Source organism: Dinoponera quadriceps, unplaced genomic scaffold, assembly GCF_001313825.1.
Source record: "Dinoponera quadriceps isolate SergipeBrazil2010 unplaced genomic scaffold, ASM131382v1 scaffold2551, whole genome shotgun sequence".
NCBI lineage: Eukaryota > Metazoa > Arthropoda > Insecta > Hymenoptera > Formicidae > Dinoponera > Dinoponera quadriceps.
The window spans coordinates 94,716-120,673 of NW_014556585.1; the positions used below are offsets into that span (position 1 = coordinate 94,716).

At 49.0% G+C, this 25,958-nt stretch overlaps 1 protein-coding gene across 3 annotated transcripts in view; it reads left to right on the plus strand.

Moving 5' to 3' along the window:
* Nucleotides 1–25,556, plus strand: part of LOC106747902 (paired box protein Pax-6) — a 39,153-nt gene extending 13,597 nt beyond the window's left edge. The window contains exons 3-10 of one of the 3 annotated variants that reach the window (XR_001374700.1): nt 587–767; nt 4,023–4,296; nt 8,213–8,377; nt 8,832–8,914; nt 14,493–14,719; nt 15,675–15,931; nt 19,720–19,992; nt 20,080–25,556. Coding sequence is in view for 1 of the 3 variants with exons in the window: in XM_014625902.1 (XP_014481388.1) it covers nt 587–767; nt 4,023–4,296; nt 8,213–8,377; nt 8,832–8,914; nt 14,493–14,719; nt 15,675–15,931; nt 19,720–19,808 (1,276 nt within the window). In the remaining 2 variants the exon portion in view is untranslated. Of the gene's footprint in view, nt 1–586; nt 768–4,022; nt 4,297–8,212; nt 8,378–8,831; nt 8,915–14,492; nt 14,720–15,674; nt 15,932–19,719 lie in introns of all 3 variants that reach the window. The other 2 variants (XR_001374701.1, XM_014625902.1) reach the window with 2 other exon arrangements.
* The last annotated feature ends 402 nt before the right edge of the window (nt 25,557–25,958 follow it).

Sequence of the window (25,958 nt, forward strand, 5' to 3'; positions counted from 1 at the left end):
TTGTATTTTGAAGTGAAAACAGCATATATTTGCAGTGATCATTTTAGCAATGACAGTTTCTTTGAATTGGATGGAGAAAAATGTATAGCTATATCGTCGTTGGCGCGGCAGCCAATCCCAGCGCGTGACTAGAAAGAGACAGATAGGACACTCGGCATCCATCTCTCTCTTTGCCTCTATCACTTCCACTTACAGGTAGCATATATCCCTTGTTCCCTCTATTCTTATATCTCTATGATTGCAACACGTGAAGTGTGTTAAATTTAACACGAAATTTGTTTACTGTGTACGCTTAATTATTTCGTCGATACTTGTAGAAACTTTCGAATAATTTAGAAAAATAAACTAGAGAGAAACAGGAAAACGAGAATTTATTTGTGTTGAATTTTTCCGTTATTCCCCGCGTATTTGGCGCGACGGTTTGCGCTACGGTTTCGCTCAATCACGGGACATTAAGCTCTCGTTCGATGAAAGATTCCTTCTGCAAAGTATTCCCATATATTTTTCAATAACCATTCCGCACGTTGGCAAAGCTCGTCGCGACGTAAACGCGTCAAGCGAAAATAACGATCCTCCTCTTTCGCAGGTATTACGAGACCGGCTCGATCAAGCCACGGGCGATCGGCGGCAGCAAGCCACGGGTGGCGACAACCCCCGTGGTCAACAAAATCGCCGATTACAAACGGGAGTGTCCCTCGATCTTCGCCTGGGAAATTCGCGACCGGCTCCTGCAGGAAGGCGTTTGCAATAACGACAATATACCCAGCGTAAGTAAGAAACATCATGTAAAACGTGGCTGATGTTCTCAAACGCAACCGTTTGACTTGAAGAAAAAAGGGAGGGGAAGAAGGGAAAAATATACAGCGCGGTAGAAGATGATAATTGATATCAACGAGCTCTTTCTGATCGAGCGATCGACTTGCATTGCGGCACGTCGAAACGAGTCAAGCCGGGGGTGAATTCGAGCGAGCGAGCGAATCGCGAATTCCGGCCCCTCAAGGATGCACGTATCACCCGGCGCGACGCGCGAATAAATTTCCCGTGTCGGCGCCATGCCGGGCCATTGATTGGACACAGTATAAGTTTACGCGTAATCCGCCGTCGACTTATCGTGGCGCGCAGCCGGTCGGGTGTACTTACCCGTCGGATCCGGCCACTCGACCCTAATCAAAGTCTCGTCAATGCGATCGCCTGGGAGGGGTAATCGGTCCATTACGCGGACCTCGGCATTGTCCACCCTCTCCTAGGCGCTGATCGCTCTACCCCCGAAGAATCCTCTCTCCGGTCGTACGTCCGTCTACCAAACATCCTGCCCACTCTCCAGTCGTCCCTTTTCCCGATCGACCGCGCGAAATATCCCTGGAGGTCGAATCGTCTGGCTTCTCCTTCGAGAACACCCTCTCCGACAACACCCTCTCCGACGGCACCCTCTCTCTATCGGCCGGCCGTCAGGAATACCGAGGGGGATGGCACGCGTACAAGTCGTTATCCATCGGCTCGTGGGTCTCTCATGCCGGTGCGCTCGCAGAAACTGCCGAGGATGAGGAAAGTCGACGGGCCGATGACGGGGGGTTGCAGGGTGATCAATCAGAACCGTCTACCGTGCGCGCTCCTCTCTTGTCGTCGAGCGTGTCCGCCGGCGGGGTTGCGTCTGAGAACGTCACTCCCGAGTGATCCTTACCTCAATAACCGTTTCGATGCTGACGCATTCTTTTTTTCCTCAAGTTGAATTCTCAAGTACGCTCGTAGGCTGAGTGTTTCGAAATTTTCCCGAGCTTTCCACGACGAAACTCCGATTCCAAAGTCAACGCATGAAATCCGATTGACGTAATCGGAGTGAACGAATCAGGAATGACTCTATAGAGCTGCCTCCGATACACACAGTCCGAGAATGGGATAGTAGGAGAGGCGAGGGAGGAACGGTTGCTTTCCGAACTTTTTCATTTTTTTTCCCTCCGATCGTCTCGATTTTCTTTCGACTACCGGTGGATCGCCGGTGGTGTCGGCGGTGGCGTTGGCTGTTGCGGCGGGTACACATCGTGTCGGGGGCCGGCGACGGGGGTGCGACGGGGGTTAGTCGGCGGCGAGAGTGGACGGGAGCGGGTAGAATCAGGGTGAATGGGATCAGTTAAGCGTGTTGCACAATTATTCGTGTCCGGTCGCGCGTGTAATGGCCTGCATCGGCGCTGCGGCTGTTGTGCGGCGAGAGTGGAGCGGTACGGCGGGATCTCTCTGTCTCTCCCACCCCTCTCCCTCCCCTCTCTCTCTCTCTTGCAGCATCCAGACTGGATGGATGGTCTGATGACGGAGAGCCTCGTCCAGGTTAGCCGGGGCTAACTCGTCCCGAAACGTCGCTTCCGCTACGCGCCTGTTATTATCTATCGCGGCGTCGGGACGAGCCGAGACGATGGGAATTACGTATGCTCGATGTGCTCCGGCCGTTCGATGAGGTCGTCGATAATCGTCGATAGAGACGAGCTCTCGCGGTGGATTGAATTCAAACGAGATCCGCGTCTACCAAGCCTCTTAACCGTCTCCGTCACATCGTTACGTCGGAGTGTTTACGACGCGGTTTCGCCACGGCGGCGAATCCGTGGTAGCGCGCGAACGATGACGCGCGTCACCCGTCGAACTCTCCCGAGTCCCTTCGTTTCGAGTCCGCCGTAATAACCGGCCGTGCGACGCATTGTGCTCCGACAATGATGGCGTTCTCTCTCGCCAGCGCCATTATTCGGCCGGTTTTCAGTCAAACTACGCGAGAAGGATCGGCTTTGCGCGCGCTCGCGCAGAGGCCCCCGGTGAGAGCTCTCAGTCGACCTCCGTAATTAAGAAGCCGCGCTCGATATCCGACGTCCGCCGCAATAACGACGGTGTATATCCGGTCGCTCGTGCACCGACGTCGATTGCAGCACCGGGTGGAGGAGGAAGGGGTTAGCGCGCGTATGGAGCGCGCGCCGAGGACCATTATGTACAAGTCGAGAGAGAGAGCGCGACGCTTGGGTCTCCGCACTACGTCAGCTCGTTATAACTTCGGAGTTAGCCAGTGGCTCGGTCGTGGGCGCAAGATGAAGACGAGGACGAGCGTGCTCGCGTTGGGGGAGACGAAGAGCCGTGGAGACCGTTTTATGTAATAATAATTGGACGGCGGTGTCCTTTCATCTGCGCGGCAAGACGAAAAAGAGGAAGAAGGATCCGTATGGGGCGGCGAGGGGCGGACAGTCGGCGACGACGACGGAAATGATTCTCGTGCGACGCCGACGACGACGAGTGGTTGCGGTCGCGAAATTTTACAAAGGCCCGCGCCCCGCTGCGCCGCTCCGTTTCGTCTACCCTTTCCCTTGATCCGACGCAAATGGATGACGAAGGTATCCCCGCGCATAGGAATACATCGCGGGTCATTAGTGATGGTTAAAGAGTCTAGGCGAGTCGGGTTTTAGATTTACTGATTGTCGATCGAGTTATTCGTAGAGCTGTACCGCGAGATGACGAATTTACAAATTACCGTTGAGGACCACACTGAGAGGAAGAAATAGTCGGATCAACGAAATTTGGTTTAAATGAACACAACTTTTCTAAGCGCAACATTTCGCCCACTGAACGAATTGTGTAATTGTAATTGCAACTGTAATGAGTTATCAGTTAATTCAGCGAATGCGATTTAGTCAGCGACTATATCAACGCGACGTATCGTTACCCCAATACGTAATTTCTCGTTAAATGGATGTAACGTTTTTTTCGAACAAGGGTGACTGCCGATTTTGCAGATCCAACCGCTTTTTCGCTCAATGCAACAAAACTGCACGTTTTAATTTCATATTGACACTTAAATAGATCACACCGAGGATTTTTATATTACTACTTATGAAATACGTGAAAAAATAATTGCGGCGCGATTAGCTAGATGAAGATAGAGACGATCAGAGACATTTCGCAGAGCCTTCTCGCGATCCCGGTAGGATTAAACGAACAAGTGGCACCAATTCACCGATTGGTTCTCAGTAGAAATTCCGTCCTTCTCGCAGGTGTCGTCCATTAACAGGGTGCTCAGAAACCTGGCCTCGCAAAAGGAGCAACAGGCGGCCGCGGTGCAGGCGCATCAGGGCGCCGAGAGTGTCTACGACAAGCTGAGAATGTTCAACGGGCAGGCAGCGGGCTGGCCGCCAGCGTGGTATTCGGCGACACCTTCCCATCACCCCTTGGCCACGGGAATTCCAACCGCAACTCCCGGATCCGGCCAGACTCTCCTACCCGGTAGCCAGCTCCACGGGCGCGATGACTCCTTGCTGAAACGAAGCGGTAAGTTTCGATTTTCCTCGCGTCGACGACGGCGAACGCAAAACTTTCGAGGCGATTGACAATGTTCGGTTTTCGAGGCTAATTTCACTTATCGATCGCACTCCATGCTCAAAATTTACTCGTAATCGTCGTCATTGTTTGTCAACACTCGAACGATATTCAAATATCACTATCGCAGAAAATGATTTACCGTAAAAAGGTCGGAAAGTCGAGTTAAACTGTTTGCCTGACACGATACTGGAATTTGGTATCAGTGGTTGTTGACGTGTTCTCAATATTTCGGCGGTCACACATCGCGGTCACTGTTTATTTATTCTCTCTCGTTATATATCGATCTATCTGAGTTTTCTTTATTTCTCGAATAATATTTAACGTGTAAATTAATGTTGCAATTCTAGGCAAAATCGCAAGGTCCGTAAGAACTTATGATTGGAATTATATTTCTGTGTGTATCGTAAGATGTATGATCATTCATAAATACTTACACAGAAAAGAGTGCTAGATTCAAATAAATAATTACTTCAATACTCTTAGCAGATTTATTTTCGGATTAAGTAAATTTTAATTGGATAATTTACTTGGAAAATATTTCACTTGGGTCAAGTGAATATTACTTGATTCAAGTAAAAATTTACTAAGAAAGTATTGGAGTAATTATTTATTTGAATTTAGTACATTTTTATGTCGATTTCTCGTAAATCTTACGGCTAACAAGAAGCTGTCTGTAGATCATAGGGAACATCTCTTAGTAATTGTCAAAAAATATGAATAGAAAATTTTTGAATTACACATAAAACTTAATAATTAGTATATATTTTATTTATTATGTTTATGTAAAATAATCGAATTATCTGTATCTACAAATAAGTCAATTGTTCTTTACGCACAATCACGCGCAAATCTCAAATGACAAGTTATATATATTTAAAATTATTCACTCATCACAACATGAATATGTAACGATGAACGGTACAAAATTACAGTTTACACAAAACTATAAGTCAGATTTTTATGATTGCTTCATAACTACAATTTTACGATTCATTTGTAAGGAGAACTTAGAAAAAAAATCCCGATTTGGTTCCTATTTTGTTCGGGTACTACCGAGCACAATTGAAGCCAGTATCAGATGAAAGACTGTAAAAGAAATTATCATTTGTAATTATCATTTTTAAATTATCATTTTTAAATCTGTCTTGTTCCTTACAATCAGCTCAATTCATCAATCGATGCGCGGCGGCGCCGGTAGTACTCTCTAAATGAGCTAATTTAATTGTGCCTTGTCGTGCCCGAACAATGCGGAAACAGCTGGAAGTCTCTCTTTGTTTAGAATTACAGCATAAAATTGCGAGAAAATCGTGTTTTCTTACATTGTAAATATACGAATGACAGATAGCCGCGGAACACGCGATTATTTCTATAAGTTAGCTCTCACTGAAACGTTATGATCTCGTCTTCGGCAACGTCTTCGAGCTGTCGCATCCTTTCTATGAGCATCATCCCGCGCTCGATTCAGGGGGATCATGCATCGCATTGTATTGCCACCGAGTCCTCGACACCTCGCACAATGCGCGTGCACGCATGCGGTCGAGTGGGGAAAAAGGATCCGTGTCGTGTCGTATAGCGCTATAAGTCTAATAGGATCACGGAAATCGGGTCCGCGGTTCGGCTCTTAGCCGGGATCGTTCCGCGGATGACGAATCCAGATGCGGCCGGCCTCAATAGACAGATTACGTGAGTCGTGGCTGAGTGACAGGTAGAAAGGTGCTCCCGCTTACCGGCGAGTATTCTCAGCGAGAGTCCCGAAATGCATATACCGTTGTCGATACATGCCGTCTCTTTCCGAATTTACCTCGTTTATCGCAATTCAATCATGCCATTTTCATTATTCGGCGAAAATATCAGAATTTTTCTCAAACGTCAGATAAATATACCCGAATCACGGAATAGCGTCACGATGTGTTTCTCTCGAATTAATAACGAAGTTAATTTTTGCGCACGCTGATTAAACGGCGTTTGATCGAATTCACTTTATCGACGCTCCGATGCGTGTGATAATTTTAGATACGTCGTTAGTAATTAATAATAAGTGAGACGCCGGTTTTCGAATGAACGAGCAATTGGGAAATTCGTATGGAAGACGCGCGTTAAACGCGCTGCCACTTGTAGGTTGTGGTTTATATCTCGCTGCTTACATCCAACTGCCGTTGGACGCACACTCGGGTGCACAGGAATGCATCGAACGGTCGATCGCGGCCACTTTGGCCGAAGCGGACGCATTAAGCGGCCGGGTCGTAGAGAGCATCGCCGGCTAATCTCCTCTCTCTCTCTCTTTCTTCGCCGAGCGTGCGTTGTCACCTAGAAAATTAAAGCCAACGATCCGTCTGCAGCGGACCGCCGAGGATCGTCCCTGTCGGTCGTCCTACGCGCAGGGATGTTCGCGAGGAGGCTCGGGGGTGGGTTCAGCGCAACGGAGGAGTACGGAGGGGACGATGGTTAGGGCGAGAGGGCAGAAAGGGAGGAGGCGGGAGAGAGAGAAAGAGAGAGAGAGAGAGAGAGGCGTGTTTGGGGTGCCGGTATTTCTAGTCGAGGGGGTTTCGCAGGGTCGAGTCCAATTGGGGGCTGCGCGGGGGTTGAGACGAGCGAACGAGAAAGCGAGCAGCTGACGAGCGAACGGTATATACATATAATACATATGTACGTACTTATGTACACGAGCATAAGGGTGTATGTACGTATATATGTACACCTTATATATATATATATATATATATATATGTGTATATATATATGTATATACATCTCTCTACTGCCGTACGGAGGGACCGACACGGACATGGCGAAGGTACGGAGGGATGCCAGGAAGGTACCGGGAGGAATGGAAAGAGACAAGGGTGCGGTGCGTGGAGGCGGAAAGTAATCGCGACCCACGGGGGCTGACGAGGGCTACCCTCGGCGCGCGTACGAACCGACGTACCAACACGAGTCGCGACCCCGAAGACCGGTCGCGCACGCCTGGACGCGCGGCGTCGTCCTCGGTATCTCGAGGAATTTCGAGGAGACCGGCGGATCGCGTTACGAGATCGGTCGATTGATGCACGCGCCTACCTCAATTAGACCGCAGTGCTGCCCACGAAGGCAGAAAAAGCCCGCGTGAGAATTCCGGCTTGTCGAATTTGATCGATTGTTCGAGCGAACATAGGCAAGGGGGGGGGGGGGGGGGAACAGTTAATAAGTATTTTAATATCGNATCGCGTGCGTAAAATAAGATCAGTTTCGATGAAGAGTCGTCGATGAGAGGAAGTTAGTTAAGAGGATCCTTGGAGCCGTCCTGTTTCGCCGCCGAATTTGTTACTACACGGTGGAAGTTTGGTTGTATTAACTAGAAAGGGCCATACAATCAGATGCATTTTAATTGAGGAAACGGAATTTCTGATTATAAGAATCACATTTGGATTCACGAGAACCAGAAAATTTGTTTTCTTTAATCTTGTTCCGTACACGGGTTGTTCTTTTCTCGATTAATGCAACCAGATTTTTTTTCGTATGTTATACTCGTTACTGGTTGCGCGGTATTAAAAATTCTTTCGCACGATTACAATGCACACGCTAATGTAGGCGAGAATGATTGACTTTATTTGAAAAATGAAGAAAGTTGAAAAATTATAAAAATTGTTTTCACTTCTTGAAGTCAACTGTCCTCGTATACATTAATGTGTTATAATTATGCGAAAAAAAAATAGTAAATATGTGTATAAATATAGTATATCGTGATACGCAAAAGGATTTTTTAAATTCTGCGCAGCCAGTAACTAATACTAGCAAATTCGCGGTAAAACAGGACGACCCGAGGATCACCTTAAGGCCAATAAGACGATGGACAATCGGCAAGGCGGGCGATTGATTTTTGTTCCAGACACCGGTTCCCTATTGTCGCATCAACAGGAGACAACTTCGGACGGTAATTCGGAGCACAACTCCTCCGGGGACGAGGACTCGCAGGTGCGGCTGAGGTTGAAGAGGAAATTGCAGCGCAACCGAACTTCCTTTTCTAACGAACAGATAGACAGCCTCGAGAAAGGTCAGTACAAAATCCAACCGGAAATCAACTGGTTATCAACTTCGGCGATCCACTCCGGTCATTATACACGGTTTCCCCGGAGATTGCGTGCACGCGCGCGCGCGCGCGTGCTTTCCTCCCGACCGCGAATCCCACGATTCTATTGTTTTTCCGAAGTTATCCATTGGACGCGGATCCTTAACGCAATTCGTCGCCGGTACTCGCGATTTCGCTCGTACATCTCTCACCTATCCGTCGAGGGGCGGCAAACTCCCTCACAATTCGCGATTCGAAGGTCATCGATAGTCCTCGACATCGGTACGAAGCCGGCATTCACCTTCGTTCGCCGGCCTTTGATATCCGCCGGTCGGGAGGAAACGTGCGACGCTCGCCCGGCGAGTTAGGTCGGCGTGGTATCGCGATAATTAATGCCGGCTAAATAACGAGCACTTGTTGCAAACTGGTTTCGTTTCAGAATTCGAGCGGACACATTACCCGGACGTGTTTGCACGGGAGCGTCTCGCCGAGAAGATCGGATTACCTGAGGCACGTATCCAGGTGAGTGTGAATGTGCGAATGCGGCGTGTGTGCGCTTCCTCCACCAACGTGTGTTCGCTCCACCCACCTGGCTCCCCCTCCAACCCCTATGTGTCTTCCTCCCCCTCTCCTCGCGTTTCACCCGGACGCGTCTTTCTCTCTTCTTATTCCGCCCGCTCCTCCCGGGAGGGTCGACCGGTGTAAGTGCGACGACGCCCTTTCATTAAACGCTTTTAACGTGTGACCACGTGGTCGTACGTGGGGAACATTAAACACCTCCGACGAGGCGAGAGCTCCGCTCCGCAGCCGTTCGCGAGCGTTCCCAATGGGATTTTGTCACCTCTTTCGTCCGCTGCCACGCCGCCATTTACATATTCTTATTTGCGCGTGGAATTTTCCCCGTCGACCCGGCGATTTCATCCACTCTCTCGCTCAAATTTATCTCGAGGATATACGTCGAAACTCTTGTGCGACACGATAATATATTAATTACAACAGCGGAAATTTCATACGGGGCTATTCAATAATTACGTCATACCGGTAGGGTGGAGGAGGGGGGGATCTATTAGTTGCGTGACGGTCTGTGATGGCAGGGAGGTGGAGGGTGTTAAGGCTATGTAACATGACATTAAATGATATAACCTGTGAATATGGATGCGCGTAATTATCCACTTTGTTTGCATTCGTGACACATTTGGTTACATTTGTGAAAATTTTTCAGTTTTGTGCTAGTAATGAAAACGTCAATTTTTTAATATTTATTCTTTGAAAAACACAACTTTTACGAGTCAAAATCAAAATAAAATCAAAATAAAATAAAGCAATTAATTTGATATTATACGCCTAAAAGTTATATGTATTTTCGAAAAAGATAGCAGCGTGCGCTATAATAATTATCACTCATAATATGGTTATAAACTATTTTTTTTATTTTACGTGTCGGCGGGGGAAAGTAATTCCACACGTAATGTAATATCGGAAGGAGGTAAATACTTTGTGACGAAATTGTGACAAAGGGAAGAAGGGAGGGGGAATAAAAGATATTCAAATTTAGCGTGACGTAATTGTCGAACGATCCCTATTTTAAATCTTTTTCGTCGGATTCTCTAAAAAGGGGATAAAATTTCTACAAACGGCGAATGCACGTCGAGGCACACGTGCGCAAGTTTAAATGCTCCGTTGAAGACGAGCGTCACGAAAAAATAGTCAACGACGACTGACATTCCCAACAAGTTGGTAAGTTCGATGAAAATTCGAAGAATCTTTGATTACGTCGACGTAGTCAAGAATCATAGAGGGAACGAGAGACAGAGAGCGCCAGCGGACTAGAATTGCGCTCATTTAAATTATAAGATCAGGAAAACTCGCGAAATTTCAGCTCGCGTTTAAAGCGAACGACGCCACCGCAACGACTCTTTGTTCGTATCCTTTCAAAGTTTCCGCGAATTCCCCGTTCCTCGTCGCTTCTCCGCGGAGCAGCCACGCGTATGCGGCGTTTCAAAGGCCGCGGCCGGCATGTCATGCGGGAAAATGTCAATAATCAAATTAAATGAAACGTGAATTTGAATTTCAGCAACAAGTAAGGAGCCATGCGCGGAGGCAAAGTTCCGAAAGACTCCTAAAAGACACTCGAGCGTCCCGGAACGCCTGGATGTTTTTACGGCTCTGCTCACGTTTCTTGTTTCTATTGCACGTTGTTCGAATTCTATTGTGACCGCTTCGAGCAGGATTAACAAATTGCGTCATGAATTCTATCATTGCCAGCGACATCCGCTTCACTGTATAAAATAGTTTCGATAACTGTATCAAAACTGGACGGTTCGGTGAGGGGGGGTTGAAATTATACTTTTATCTGCGCCACGGAGCGTTCTGAACGACGATTAGAACCGCATTATCGTCGGTATTCGGTCGAGTTCTGGTTACGCGTGTAAACGTTTGCCGCTCAACGGCTCTGGATCCGATAACATCGTTCACCTTTTAATCGCGCTCGTGACGCAAAATGTCGCGTTATATTATTATAATTAATATTATAGCGTCAAGAACCGTTAATACGTACGCGGCCTTATCGAACATTGTTTGCTCGCGCTCTCTGTGCCCTCGCCGGCGCTGCCGCCGTCTTTCACCTGCACCGCCGCGACACGAAGAGGCGGGAGGGTCGGCGAAGTGGCCGCCGGGGTTTGGCGTCGTGGTGGTAGTAACCGGGCGCGCTGAGCGTTATGTGGACGTACAAACAGTGCAAGACCATGTTGACGCATGTTTTCAAGCCTCGTTGGCTGGTATTGATCTTGCTAAGTGCAGGAAACCGGGAGTTCCGGCGCGGGAGGGAAAAGGAGAAGTTCGGCGAGGAAGAGCGAGAGAAAGGGAGGACCGAGCGAGCGGGAAAGACCGGGAGAGAAATAGAGAGAAAGAGAGAGAGGCAGACAGAAAGAGAGGACGAGGAAGAGAGAGATAGAAAAAGAAAAGAGAGAGAGAGAGGGAGAGAGAGAGCGGTGTGAGAAAAAGATATAGTCGGCTAGTTGGAGAGGATGAAAGAGGGAATCGGCGGAGATCACCGAGTCGGACCGATCGCCGGACTATCGTCGGCTGGCCGAACGGTCGAAGGGCGAGATATACGAATGGTGGTGGAGGACGAAGAGTGAAGGTGCCGGGCGTTCTAATGGAACACGGAACGCCGCCGCGGCACGACGCGCCGGCATGTAAACGTGGCCCAGCGAGGGATCGCGCGGAAGGCCTAAGAGGGTTCTCGGACGCAACCATGGCAACCTCGAGTCCCGAGGGAGGGCGCCCTCCGATTGGCCCGTTTCTCGCTTCTTCACGTCTATGTGTATATATATGTATATATATGTGTATATATATATATATATATATATATACACACTCTCGGCTACGGTCACGAGATTCGCCACGCCACGTCGCCGGCCGATTATCATCCGCGGCATTTCCTAAGTCGACTCGCGGGCGCGATGGCCGATGCGCGCTGCGCGAGGGATAAAGCGAGGGATTTTTCCCTCGAGCGGCGCGCGTCGAGCAGAGTGGACGCGCAAATAAAGCAAAGGAACGAACGTCGACCGGCCGCGAGAGAGGGAGATCTTCCGTGGTCTTCCGTTAGACCGGTTCGATCTTTCCGTTAGCGCACCCTCTCGCCAGAGGAAGATGTTTGTTTCCCACTCGTCGGCGTCCTTTTCTCGGCCGGAATACATGAGCGAAAGACGTCCATAGTGTATCGCACGCTCCATTAGTTCCCGAAAGCGTCCGCGAGACATGCCGAGCTCTCTCTCTCTCTCTCTTGTGGTGTGCGAATCTCTCCTTCCCTCTCGTACCGCCAGTCGTGGTGTGTCGTGAACGTGTCCACGAAGGTCGGTCCACGGAGGCTTCAAGGTCGGGAAGCAGCGCGCCGGGAAGAAACCGGTTCCCGACCGTTTCGGCCATTGACGATCGCGAGGCATTAAGGAGACCCCGGCGGGTTCGGATCGCGGACTTTCGCACAGATCGATCCCGGCGAGGTTTTCGGGGGAGGACGAGTTTACGAGGGACGATGGTATTGGGCGGAAGGAGCCCGCGCTGCGGGCGAATGGCAGATATTTGACGGTGGGGTGGCCGAACACGATTTGCTGCGCCAATGGGAGGACAGGAGGATGGAATTTATTTTTTGATTCAATCGAGGGGGCCCTCGCCGTGCTCGGCGTTATACGTGAGATTGCGGAAGGCTTGTATTTCTACGTTGATGGCATTTCTTTCCGCTGCGCGCACTGTCCCGCGGCTTTTTTCCCCCGTGTCCGCGCGCGCGCGGTAATTCGTTACACCGAAATCGACAGAAATGGAAATTGCCGTTATTGCTTTGTTCTCGATTTTTATCCGCGCCCACGTGTGCACTGGCACGCAGAAATACGCGCGCGCGCACGGTTTTACCTTTTCGAAAACTCTTCGCGCCGTAATTTCGCGCGTTGGCCGTTACGCTGCGAAATAATTCATTCATTAGAATCAGCTCTCCCGATTAATCATCGATCCGGTTGAACCGCGCGAATAAAGTTTCTCTCTCTCTCTCTCTCTCTCGCGCGCGCGTGAACGATATCCGCCAATTAACACATTGCGTACTGGTGACGAGATATCTCGTCTTTAGCAAGCCGAACGTTATGGCCGGGCGACGAGATATCTCGTTTTCAGGTTTCTTTGACTTAATCGATGACTTAAGGAATTAAAAATCGATTTTCTTGTTACGTTACCAGGGTAACGAAGTCTTGCGCATTCTCGAAACAAATGGTTAGCGAATAAATGAATGCCCTGGAAGCGTGTTGAGCGAGTAGAGTGCCGTACGCAATGCGTTAAGGTCACCATTTTGCCACGCACACGAGTATCGGCAAATTTGTAGCGACATCGTTCGCAACGACGAGACGCGAAGTGCGATCGTAAAGAGAATGGCGTTAAAATATCTCTTAATGCACGGAAAAGACGTGCGTCTCTCTGTATATGTGTTTGTGTGTGTGTGATAACTGCGCGCCCGTAAAATTGGCGTGACTAAATGGAACTGCAGAGCGTATACGCAGCAGAGGAAAAGGTTTTTTACGAGAAAGCCAAATGCACACGGTTTATGGATTGCTGTAAGTGCCGCGGCGAGGGAAAACCGATATATCGAAGGGGACGCGAATCCTCTTATCGCTGAGAGGAATCAGAAAAAACCAGAAAATCCCTGCGAGCGCGGCAAGGAATTTAAGCCTCGATTTATCGTACGAGCTTGCGTCATACCGCTCGGCACGTCACGTATTTGACGCGGCGGGCGGACAATTAGCTTAAATTAGAAAAGTGCTTTTAATTCCACGTATCTGTTTTTTGCCCCATCGCATCACCTCGCTTCAGATATTTTTACATAATCCTGGTGGTACACCGTTGAGGATGCGACGAATCGATAGAATTCAAGTCAATCGACGCGTCGAGAGCCTAATATAGCGACAGGATCCTGTGTCGATATAGTGGAATTTAATTTGTTCAGCGTGGTCGCGAACGCGCGTTATCCACGGCGCGCTCTTTATCGGATATCGAGTTCGACGCGATCTATAACCAGATGCTCGGCGAGAGAGAGAGACGCGTGTAAATGCGCGCGACGGCGAAGGTGCGGCAGGTAGAGGAAGAGGCGGATCGAGAGGGAGAGGCTGCGGGAGAGAGCGAAGGGCGCACGGGAAGGGACCAAGCGAGCAAGAGTAACTCAATTTCCCGTCTGACAACTGCTCAATTGCAATTAACAAACTGGAGAAACGCGCCTCGTGCAAACCCGCGCGCGCGCTGCTGTTCGCGCGAAAAGAGTGTCTGGGCGTTAGATTTTGCGCTGCCGCGGAAGTGCCATGCGAGAGGGTCGGTCGGATAGAGAGGTAGAGGGAAAGAGAAGGAGAGAGAGAGAGAGAGAGAGAGAGCGAGATGGGTGGTCCGGGGAGAAGAGGGTGTTCTCTCCGGAGAGGAAGCGAGATGAGGGGAGATCGTGGAGCGTGAACGAGCGCGAACGAGTGCGAATGCGGACGAGTGCGGATGATACGAAATACCGTGTCGGCGCCGAGTGTGCGGCTGCACACTTATCGTGACAAAGGCACCGTCATTGTGTCGGTTGCAGGTGTGGTTCAGTAATCGCAGGGCGAAGTGGCGTCGAGAGGAGAAATTACGGAACCAGAGGAGGGCGGCCGTCGATCAGGTGGTTGCCGGCGGCAGCAGCGGGGGTAGCAGCGGCGCCGCGCCCCCCGCGGCCACCCCCGCTACGCCACGGTTGCCCTTAAACGCCGGATTCAACGCCATGTACTCGTCGATACCGCAACCAATCGCCACCATGCCCGACACGTACAGGTAGGAGAATTTCGTGATAAGCCATCCGCATTGTTCCTCGCGTCCATTCCGGTACGTAAAAGTTACGCGAGAACAAGGACGACAAAGACGGTGCGCGCGGTGGCTCACCGAACCGAGGCGATATCCCTCGTTGAAAACTGAGATAATTGTTTCCACTTTTTTGTTTTGCCGAGAGCTTTCGTCGTGTACATGTCGCCTTTCATTTGTCCTCGCGATCTTTAACGTCCCAACGTGTGAAACGTCTCAGCGACTGCGCTGAGAAAAGAAAAGTGGTAAAATCGATGAAATGTTGTTTATCGAGCGAACAACATTCTCTCAAGCACGACGTTCAGTCTATTGAACGAATTATACAGTTGCTGTAATGAGTTATCACCTGAGTCGAAATTGTGATGTCACTCGGACGCTCTTAAAGATAGTTTGCGCTTATCTAGACGGCCTGTGGACTAAGATGATGACAGAAACCTACTTTGACGATACTCAATGATACTTTTTCACTTCTCTTTTGAACCTTTAGTTCTACAGATTGAATTTTAACGCTGCCTTCATCGCCCTATGTTAAAGCGAAGACGGAAATTTAAGACATCATCAGAGTCGAAAAGTACGAGTTATATTATATTACTAGAACTGAAATCGAACCTACCTTGCTTAGCTCCTACTATGTTGTAGAATTAAAGATTTAACATAGGGCAACAAAACTTCGACTCGGGCGGTCGATTCAACGATTGCGATTTAATGAGCAACCGTATCGACGCAACGTTGCATTGTCGCGCCAACGCGTAATTTGTTCAGTGGACACAGTATTTTTTTGTTTTTTATAAGAAAGACCGCCGATTTTATCGAATCAATCGCTTGGTTTCTTTCCCATCGTCAGCAGTCTTTGAGACGTTTTCGTCGGTTGCATGTCGCATTTCCGTTATCGTTGTCGTCCAACCGTGAATATCCTTCTCGTTCGCAGCTCGATGTCAAGCAGCCTGGGCGGCTCAATGGGTGGAAGCTGTCTTCAGCAACGTGCCGAGGGCTACCCGGCGTACGTGTTCCACGAGCCGCTTCATTCGCTCACGCAGTCTTACTCTCACGCGCACAGCGCGGCCGCGCACTCGCAACCTCATCGCGGCATCCCGACGTCTCACGGCGGTACCCCCGCGACGCCGGGTGGACAACCCGCCGGCCCAGGTGGAGCACCCTACCAGCCGACGACCTCGACCGCGACCGGTGAGTTTTCATCAGCGCAATAATTCGCCGCGTTTCCCCGCTCCCGGTGGCTTCCAAGGTCACACTCGCCGGTGATTCAGCGTTGCGCCGAAAATAATTCACATCCGCGAGAAGATACTTTCGGTCTCGCTGTGTACATCAAACGTTCCGCTCAATCGGCGAAAGTCAAATATCGAGGCGCTTCTTTGCTTTTAGCCAAGTTTCTTCTCAACCTCGGCCGGTTCATATCGATTCGTTCGTCCGAGATTTCCTTGAAATCTCACTCGCTGTAATTATCAGACGTAGTCTCTCGTACGTGAACATTATACCGGCGGCTGCGGGATCAATTCGTGGCTTTTCAATTGCTCAGATGAGATTTCGAAATCCCCATCGAGGGATGTTCGAGGATCCGACACGCATCGGAAAAACGAACGAGTCCGCGGCAGAAACCAGTACGGGTTTTCGTTTCCAATTTTCGCCCTGCGCTGCTGCCGTTTCTTCCCCGTGCTCTAGCCGGCTCAAAGCGCGAAATAAAGCGTCGAGAATTACCTGGAAGCCTCTTCACACGCAATCTACATAGCCTCGCTATCAGAGAGAGAGAGAGAGAGAGGGAAGAGGGACGAGGGGTGGAAAAGGGTGTAAAGAGCGAGCGAGCGAGCGACGGTCGCGGCTACACGCTCGCCCACGGAATTGTAAAAGGATTTTAAAACAAATCTCGCATGGCGCCGCCGGGCTGAATCGAAGAATGGGATGTTCGGCGGTTTTCCAACCCCGGCGATGTAGCTGGTGAATTTTCCATTTTCTCGGCTCTGTTTCTCCCTCGCTCTCCTCTCCCTTCCTCTCTCTCTCTCTCTGTCTCTTCTCTTCTCCCTTTTTCTAGATGCCGCTTGGCTCCTCCGCTCGGCTATTTCTTTTCTCTCCCGAGTCTCTTTCTCTCAGCCTCCCTTTCTCTCCATCATCCCTTTTCTTCGTCTATCTACATTTCGCTCCCCTCGCCTCCCGTTTAGCGAAAGCCACGGAGGGTCGCGCCTCCTCTCGCAGCCTGCGCCGCCTCGTTCTCTCCCTTTCTCTCACCCCCTTCGCCTTCCATCCTCGGGGGTGCGCTCGCTCCTTCATGTCTATCCATCTATCCGTCCCTCTCGTCGCCCTCCGGTTCCCCTTTCGTCTCTTTCTCCACGTCCGTTTCTCTCTCTCTCTCTCTCTCTCTCTCTCACTCTCTCCCACTCGTTCTCTCTTCCTCTCCCTCCTGAGGATATACAGGGGTGAACAGAGGATGTGGATGGGTTGGGTCTCGCCTCGGCTGGGCGAGCGCTCAATAACGTGCGAACCCAAAGGGGAGGAAATACGGGGGTGCGCGGCGTACCTACAGGAACGGAGCGGAGCGCAAGCCGGAATGGTGGAATACTGCGGAACACGCGCGGTGTGTCCCACCCCCCTCCCTCTCGCCGTCTCCCGCACTCTCTCGCTCTCTTCTCGTGGCCGGCTTTCTTCCTTTCCGCTCTTTCGCCCCCTCGTTTCCACCCCGTCCCTCCCGCGGCCGCTCCTTACGTGCGGAACGAACCGCGGGTTATCCATCATAATCGCTTTACGTGCACGAGCGCCGTAAGGACTTTCACCGCGCTCGTTAGCGCCGCGCCTGTCCCGCCGGCTCTAACGCCGCCGTTTTCATAGCTAAGTAGCCGTACCCCGGAGTTAGCGTCCGACCGCGGAAACGCGCGTAACCGCCCGCCTCTCGCATCTGGTGGACGATGAGCCGGGAGTCGCCGGGATATTCGATTAACTCCGAGACGCGCTCTCTCCACCTCGAGCGTCAAGTTCGTCCCGGGGACTCCTGTGAGACGGCGATTGAATGCGTGCCGAGGTGTCTCCTCGAGGAGAGTCCTGTGTGTTACCGAAAAGGAATGGCGATCCTTACGGAGACGAGCGGTCTGCGAATCGCAAGTCTGGTTCCATATCCGCGGGCGCTTTGAAATTTGATAATAACGAATAGATAATGAGATCCAGCCGGCGCGCTCAATTTTCACGTTCGAAATTCTCAACGCGTTAACCCGCCACAAAGGTGGGCGGCGGCGTGGTTAACGCAATTATGCCACGGCGTCGTCGTCGTTGTAATGCTCGCGAAATCGCCCGTCTTGCATTCACGCCATAATTGTAGCCCGCGCTCGAAGAACGAACGAAGTTACGACGCGGGCTCGCATAGACTCGGTAAATGTTTTCGCTCAAGTTTATATTAGATTAGACGCAGCTCGTTAAGGTGTTTAATTCAAATTGCAGAAGTGTGTGCAGCCGCTCGACTATCATAGCCGAATCCTATTTGTGCGGCCGCGAGCGGCGCGTTTCTCCCGTCGCCTTCCGTAAATACGCGCTCGGTCGTTTTTAGCGAATTAACCGCGTCGCGTTTCGCGCGATTAACGGCGCGCTCTCTTTCCCTCGCGACTCGCAGTCGTCGTCGACGAGTCGCCGCTGAGACGCCATTGGCGCGTCAATGTTCACGCGAGAAATCGATCTGACGCGATGTGTCGGTGTCTCTTTGTTAAAAAATTGCGTCTATTCATATTACGGCAAAATAAAAGAAATCGTTAAGCCTCTAATGGCAAGGTGGATTTTCAACATACTCGGGAAGGTGGGGTCGATCCCGTGCTCTGTTTCGTTCATTTTTCACGTGATCAATATACAAAATGGGTAAAAGAAGTAAGTAATAACATGAAACTTTCCTTAAAAAGAGAAACAGCGCGCGCACGTTGTGAAATAAACGAAGCGTCGGGATCAATCTGATCTCACTTTAGCATTAGAAGGTTGAGTGTTACGACGATGAACAGCGAACGATGCTTGTACAGAAGTAATCACGTTCGATGTCATTGAACGGCGACCAGCACCTTCGCGAAATGAAACGACGATGGGTAAAATCGGCCGATTTTGGCTTCCGGAATGACAAAGAGAAACAGTTTTTTAAACTGCTGAATCTGATTCTTTAAAAAATTTCAACTCGTCGGGGAAGTATTAAAATCGGCACATGAAACTATTAAACATGTAGTACCGTAAAATATCATTGAGCTTTACGAATGCATTCATTCCTGTTTTCCTGCTGGTAAAACATGACAATACTTCTCATCTTTGATAGTTTATATTCTAATCAGCTCACGTCCGTGCACTCTATATAGTGGAACCTCTTATTGTCACACCCTCGGGACCGAAATGTGACTATTTACTTTTTCTCAATGTTTTGTTATTTTCCTTTTCATATATATATATATATTTTCTCCTATGTATAATATATAAATTTCCTTTCATTAAAAAGTATTTCACTACTGTAGTTATTTTACTACTGAAATTTGTAAGATTTACGTAAAAAATATTTCCAAGCACCAAGACCCGCTTTGACCGAACAAAGCTTTCTTCATTCACCAATTTATATTGTTCGCATATCGGTCGATCTTCCTTGAATATTGTTCATTTTATTATAGTTTTACACTTCCGTTAACATACCGTTCTCACAACAGCTTCTTATATATTTCATAGCTCTTTGCTTATTTTAACATTTTGCCGGTAAATTGAAATCCTTTAAAGGTCCGCGTCGGATTCAGCGATTGAGAAACCACAAAGGGACGTGCCGTTTTTATTCGTCACTCCGGGGGTGAAAGTCGCCCCCATTTTACCCATCCGTTCTATCTATCGCGCGTACAGCACGGTTCGATCCCTTACCATCGCCGTACGCCTCACCCGCTCGCAGAGGAAGACGCTTCTTATCCGTCCCGAGCAGTTCTCGTGCGCTCCGTCGCTCAATCCTCCGATATCTCGAATTGTTCCAGGAGTGATATCGGCCGGCGTCTCGGTGCCGGTGCAGATCCCGTCGCAGACTCCGGACCTGGCGGGCAACTATTGGCCGAGGCTCCAGTGATCCCAGCTCTTCGGGTTCCCGCCCGCGAGCTTGCTCGTAGGCCAGGAGAGCCCGCCGCCGCCGAGCGCCACCCCGGGCGCGGTGCCTCGACCGCTCCTCGCATCCCTTGGGATACCGACGCAGTCGACGCAGCATCAGGCCCCGAGCACACCGGCGACCACTCCCGTGCACAATTCCGACACCAGTGAGTGAATCAACTGATTTTCTCGTGCCACGTGCTCCCCTTCATCGCGGAGGAAGAGAGAGAGACTCACCTCGTTTACCTGAGAAGCAGGTCGCGGTGTCTCGCCGACGGCGACGCGAGCCGTCGCCCACGACGAGGTGGAAACGCGGAGGAACACCACGAGGGAAGGCAGGTTCGCGCGTTCGACGCCGTGATCGCCGTCGTTCGAAGACGCGCAGTTAGCGCTTCGGTGGTGCGCGGGAACGAGCCCTGTGAGTGGCGCAAGTGCTCGGGATCACCCTCCGTTGTCTCTCCTGTCTCCCGTAAGTTGAGAGAAGCTTCTTCCTTCGCTTTCGGTACCGTCGCTCGCGCGTCGCCGGAACTCGCCGATTTTCCACTTCAGCGAAGTTCTCTCGTCGGAAGCGAGCGTCCGTCGAGTGGCGTGTATTTTAACGAGCGACGCAGCGCGCGAGCGACGTGCCCGCTTCGCGATGACCCGATCGCGGACGATTTATTGTATTCGATCGTCCGCCGGAGGTAACAGCGAGCTAACACACTCGCGCCGCGACCGCCGATCTTCCCGCAGGCCGAATCAACAACTCGCGTCCTCTCGAACGTTTACGACCGTCAATTTTCTGAAAGGCAATACACCTATCTACCACGCGAAACTATTCGATTAGGGTAGAAGCATATAGGATATAGGTTCTCCTTCCCCCCCCGCCCCTTCTTCGACAATTTGTAAGTTTGCCGACGCCCGCATTGACGATCGTAACGGAACGTAGCGGCGTAGCGAAATTTTTGCGCGAGAATGGCGGCGGCCATGTCTCGTCGCAATTAAGTTTCCCTCTCGAAATCGAACGAAAATATTCTCTTTTCTATTTTACACCCTCGTCCCCTCCTCCTCTTTGACTAACAACCCGGTTACACGCAGAGCGGAAAACTTCACGCGGACGGCACGTGATCGATTTTTGCAAGCCGATCGACATTTACGCATCTTCCACTCCGTGTCTGATCTAGATTTCGTAGATGTATACGCATGACCCGGGTCACGCAGGGTACTCACCTACTCATGAGAACACGCGCGAACGATTTGCATCGGCTGTCGTCGTTGTCGGGAGAAAACCCACGCGTGAAAAATCGCGAGACAATCGTCGTGAAAATTCACCCATCCATCCCCCGGAGGACCTCCCCATCCGCGGAAAAAGAAACGGGACGAAGAAATCCTTGGGGCGAACGCGGCGAAGGATTCCGATTCGCCGCGCGCACGCCGATGAATTTGTTTATTTATTTCTTCTTTCCGCCACCAAGACGAATCTTTTTAACAAGCGCGACGCGCGGTGAAGTTATTTTTCATTTCATTCGGGGCGCGCGAGCGCGAATCCTCCCCTTTTCGGTTTTTCCCGAAAGTCGATCGATGTCAAGAGCATTCATTAAATTTACAGCGGGTTCCCGGTTTTTCGGGGGTATCGGGCAGCTTTATTACCGGATTTATTGGATACCGCCGGGCGCATATTGTTTGCCGCACGTTGTATCGGTTTCCGGCAAATATTTTCCTTCGTGTAAGGGCGGCCGCGAACCGCGTGGAAATTGAAAGGGAGCCGCAGACACGTAGGCAGCCCGCCGGCTCCCGCGCGCCCCGAAATATATTCTCGCGAGAGTTTAGGGCGTGCGGCGGCGGAGGCGCGCACGATGAGGCTGATTTCGTTGCGGGAGGGAACGGCCGGGGGCTGATAGGCTGCCCTGGAGGGTGGCTTTTTTCGGCGAAAGGCCGGCCATCGTGTCTGCCGGCAGATATGGCGCCGGAAGACACCACTCTCTCTCTCTCGAGAGAGAGAGAGAGAGGACGCGGTATCCCTCTGTGTCTGCTTCTCCGTGAACGGCGAAACATCGATCGGCGAAAAGTACCCGGGAGAATCGTGTCCCTTACGTTCGCAGCGTATTTGTAATTTCATACCTCTTCTCTTTTTCTTCCGTGAACGGTAAAAATATCACACGCACACGTACGTACTTTATCGATATCTACGACGCGCGTCGTAACTTTAGTGATTTTTCACGCGCGGGTTCACGTCGCGTTTTCGCAAAAATGCAATCGCGTGCACGCGTCACGGACTACACTGTATTTAAACCTAATCGAGATCGGTGTGCAGAATCTATTGAAAATAGCAATATTATCGGTTTTCCGATCCTCCTCGGCGTAGCGTCGCGGATAGCGTTCTTTTCTAAAGCTCGCGCGAACTGTTCGCGCGAGCCGGACACAGCCAATCGGAAATGATTCGATTGAGAAAATCCTTGTTTAATCAATAATACACGTCACTCTCGATACGTACGAACGATCATCGGCCGCCGATACTCCCGGTCCGCACGATACACGATTCTAGATTAAGACAATCCGTAGCTTGTATCGTCGTTATTACCGTAATGAAGGCACGATGAGCTCGCGAGGAGTGAACCGACGTAAACGTAGTGAGACCACGCGTCTCGTATAGGCGTTACGATAAACTTTCGGAGGTGGCCAAGAGAGTGAGAGAGAGGGCATGGGCGTTCGCGTCGGTATTTATCGCTATTAATGTAGACGTATCGCTGAGATGAGACGGACCGAAGAGACGGATTCGTCCTCCTATGCCCGATGGCGATTACATTGGTGCTCGCAGTAACGAGGAATCTTCGGGAATCGGCACCGGGAACTCGTTAATCGTCGCCGCATACACGATCGAGGCGCACACATACACATACACACACACACACACGCACGCAGAGACCCTTTCGATTTCGCTGTATAAAAGTGACTGTAAGATAGCAAATTTGTTACTCTCTCTAGACCAGATACTGTAAATTAGAGATAATTACCGCCACCGTTGTATATATATATACACACACACACTCACGTAGATAAGTATCAGACGAATTTCAGAATTACGTTCGAACGTATCCACCTTATAAACTACGCAACATCTTATCCGTGTATTCAATGTTTTCCCTTTCATCGAAGTGACGACTCCGTCACTTACACCGTGCAGCAGCAGCAGCCGCAGCAGCAAAAGCAGCCGCAGCAGCCAAACTTCAATAAAATCGAATGATCTGAGCCTACATTTATTCACCCATCAGTTCGCAAATCATAGTCGAGCGCACGAGCTTTCGTTTCGTAGACGAGTTTCGGAACGAATTTCGCAAAGTAAAGTAAATTATCAACGAGGATGCGAAAGGAATCGCGATGTTTCCATCCGATACGTCCGTGCGTGTGAAAGGATCGTTTCGCTTTGTGAAACTGCAATATTTCTTGCGCGAAACAGTCGTGCGATGAAATTTTTACGACAAAATTATCCGTGTAATCACAAAGTTAAATTCGATGATATTATTCGCGATAAACAAAATAATGGCATAGCTTTGAAATCACAAGGAGAGATACCGCCAACCACCTGTGCGGCCTTATCGGGATTTCGACCGAGGTGAGGGGGAGGAAGGGAGGGAGGTTGTGTATGCGTGATCCATTTAATCGATGCATTTCGATCACTATCTCCCGGGGTTGCAGCACGTTTTTTAGTAATTGAGTCGCGCCGCACGATCGCGTCGAATAATTAGTCACTGATTCGTAGGTGTGGAAAAAACCGTGCGAAAACAGCGACTCGATATTTTCGAATTTTATCTCGTTCCGGAACTCGACCGGCTCTCTTTTTTTTTTTTTACCGAAGGGCGGCATATATCCGATATTTCTCGCGTCGCGATATTCCGAGGTGACTCGCGCGAGCGCGGTTAACTCTCTTCTTTTCTCGCGACAACGCGCAAAACGATCGTTTCATCGACAATGCTGACGCGCCGTAATAAATGTAGGTGACGAACGCACTACGATTAATCAGCAGCCAATAGATAACCGTGAACGATATAACGTTGTGTTAAACAGTATCGTGTGAAGCATGTAAAATTACCGCCACCCGGAGCAGTGTCGCTCTCGTTTCTCGTCGGCGTTTACACGGTCACGTAGGGCCCGTGTAAACTTGTTGAACGTTTGTACGCGAAGAGCACTTCACGGGGGAATGTACTGTACATTAGTGTAAATTTATATTTTTGGATGAAAACACACGAAAATAAAAAGCAGCGTGCGTGAGTCGTGCGCGCGCGCGCCGGAAGAATCCTCCGGGTGCAGCCGGAGAGCGCCGCCATAGAATCGATCTCGCGATGATAAACTTTAATTTCGAGACTACCTTCCTTTCAATATGCCAGTGCCACTTCCTTGTTATGGAAATTTTCATTGCGTCTAAGGTGCGAAAGGAAGAGGAAAAGCTCTTTTTCAATGCTAAATTGTAGATATATTTCCTTCACGAAGTCTTTCATGAGACGAAATTCGTGTGTAGAATATTTTCTCTCTCTTTTTTTTTTCTTTCTTTTTTTTTTTATGGCGTTAAACTTGTGAGATATTTTACAATTTTGTTGTTTGTACGAAAGTGCCATATTATAATTTCGAGTAAATGAGAGATAGAGGAGAACAAATTGTCAGATGAAAACGATATACGAAGCGCCGGAAATTTCGGAGAATCCACGAAATATTGCGACCTGTCCAAATATTTTACAAGTATGATACATGCAGGCGTATCTCCTTCGATACTCGAAGAAAAGGTAACGTCGGATTATCGGGAATAACTGAAATATAAACCGTGGTAACCGTTCATCGGTGTTCACACAGTGATTATTCGAAGAAGCGCTCTAAAATGAATTCAATATACGCGCTCGCTGTATACGTAGTCGCATACACGTCTGCATGAGGGATTCTCCACAAACAGGCGCTGCACTTGCAACTTGCAACAGGCTGTGTATTTCGCGAAGAGAGTGGATTAAAGTAATTCTCATTTATTACGTTACCTTTGTGAATCTACGTTTGCACATAGAACTTTTGCGAAACCGAACCGTTACCGCGCAATTTTATGCATGTGAAATACGTGCCGACGGAATTATGCTTTAATCGTCTCACACACATACACACACATACACACACACACACACACACACACACACAATCGACACGACGCGGAAGTGGTTACGCGACTTTCTTATTATCTGTAATAATACTACTAATAACGACTACAGTGTATGAGTATTAACAAATTTATTAATGAGAATAATATATTATTGCGACAGTAATCTATATAAGTGTTGTGAATAATGAGATAATATTGTTGCTGTGATTAACTTTAAGATTGTAAGTAGTAGGAAATAGAACCACTGTTAGGTGTCACTGTCTCGACTCAATAAATGTTATTTCATTTTAACGCCAAATCATCATTCTTTATTCATAATACGCAGTTATAATATATTCCACATCCCATATGGAAACATAATACGTATACGACACGTGCAAGCTCTTACAAAGTAGCAGCATGAGAATAGAAAATTATCACCATAATGGAAAATATCACAACAGTGACGCACAACTATATATGCTTCATATAATACATGCGGTGTTTTTTCACACATCTTAATACGATTTCCTAATAACGAGTTACATATGCAGAGAGAAAGATACAGGTAGCAACATGCTAACGATATTGCGAACGATCGAAACAGTAAAATTAAATGTAAAGTTTTCTATGTTATCATCGTTGTGTATCATTGACAAACTTACATTCTAAAAATATTTTAAGAAAATATATTCCCACGTAATCTCGCGTAACACTTTAAGAAAATATCACATCTCAATATTTGGCACGATATAATGTGTTGATACATATGGCATATATTTATCGGTGTTTGTGTCGATAACTAAAATATCGGACAAACTAAAATCAAGGAAAAATAAGAGAAACGAAAATGAAACGAATCACTAGAAATTATTATATATTATTATTATATATTATATATTATCATTATAATTACTATATATTATATTATTATAGACATTCATGTCAGTTCGCTTAAACAAAATAAGATAATAACCAAATATATAGGCGATTCGGTTTACACATCTGCACGAGGAGAAAAAAGGTAAGATTATTGAT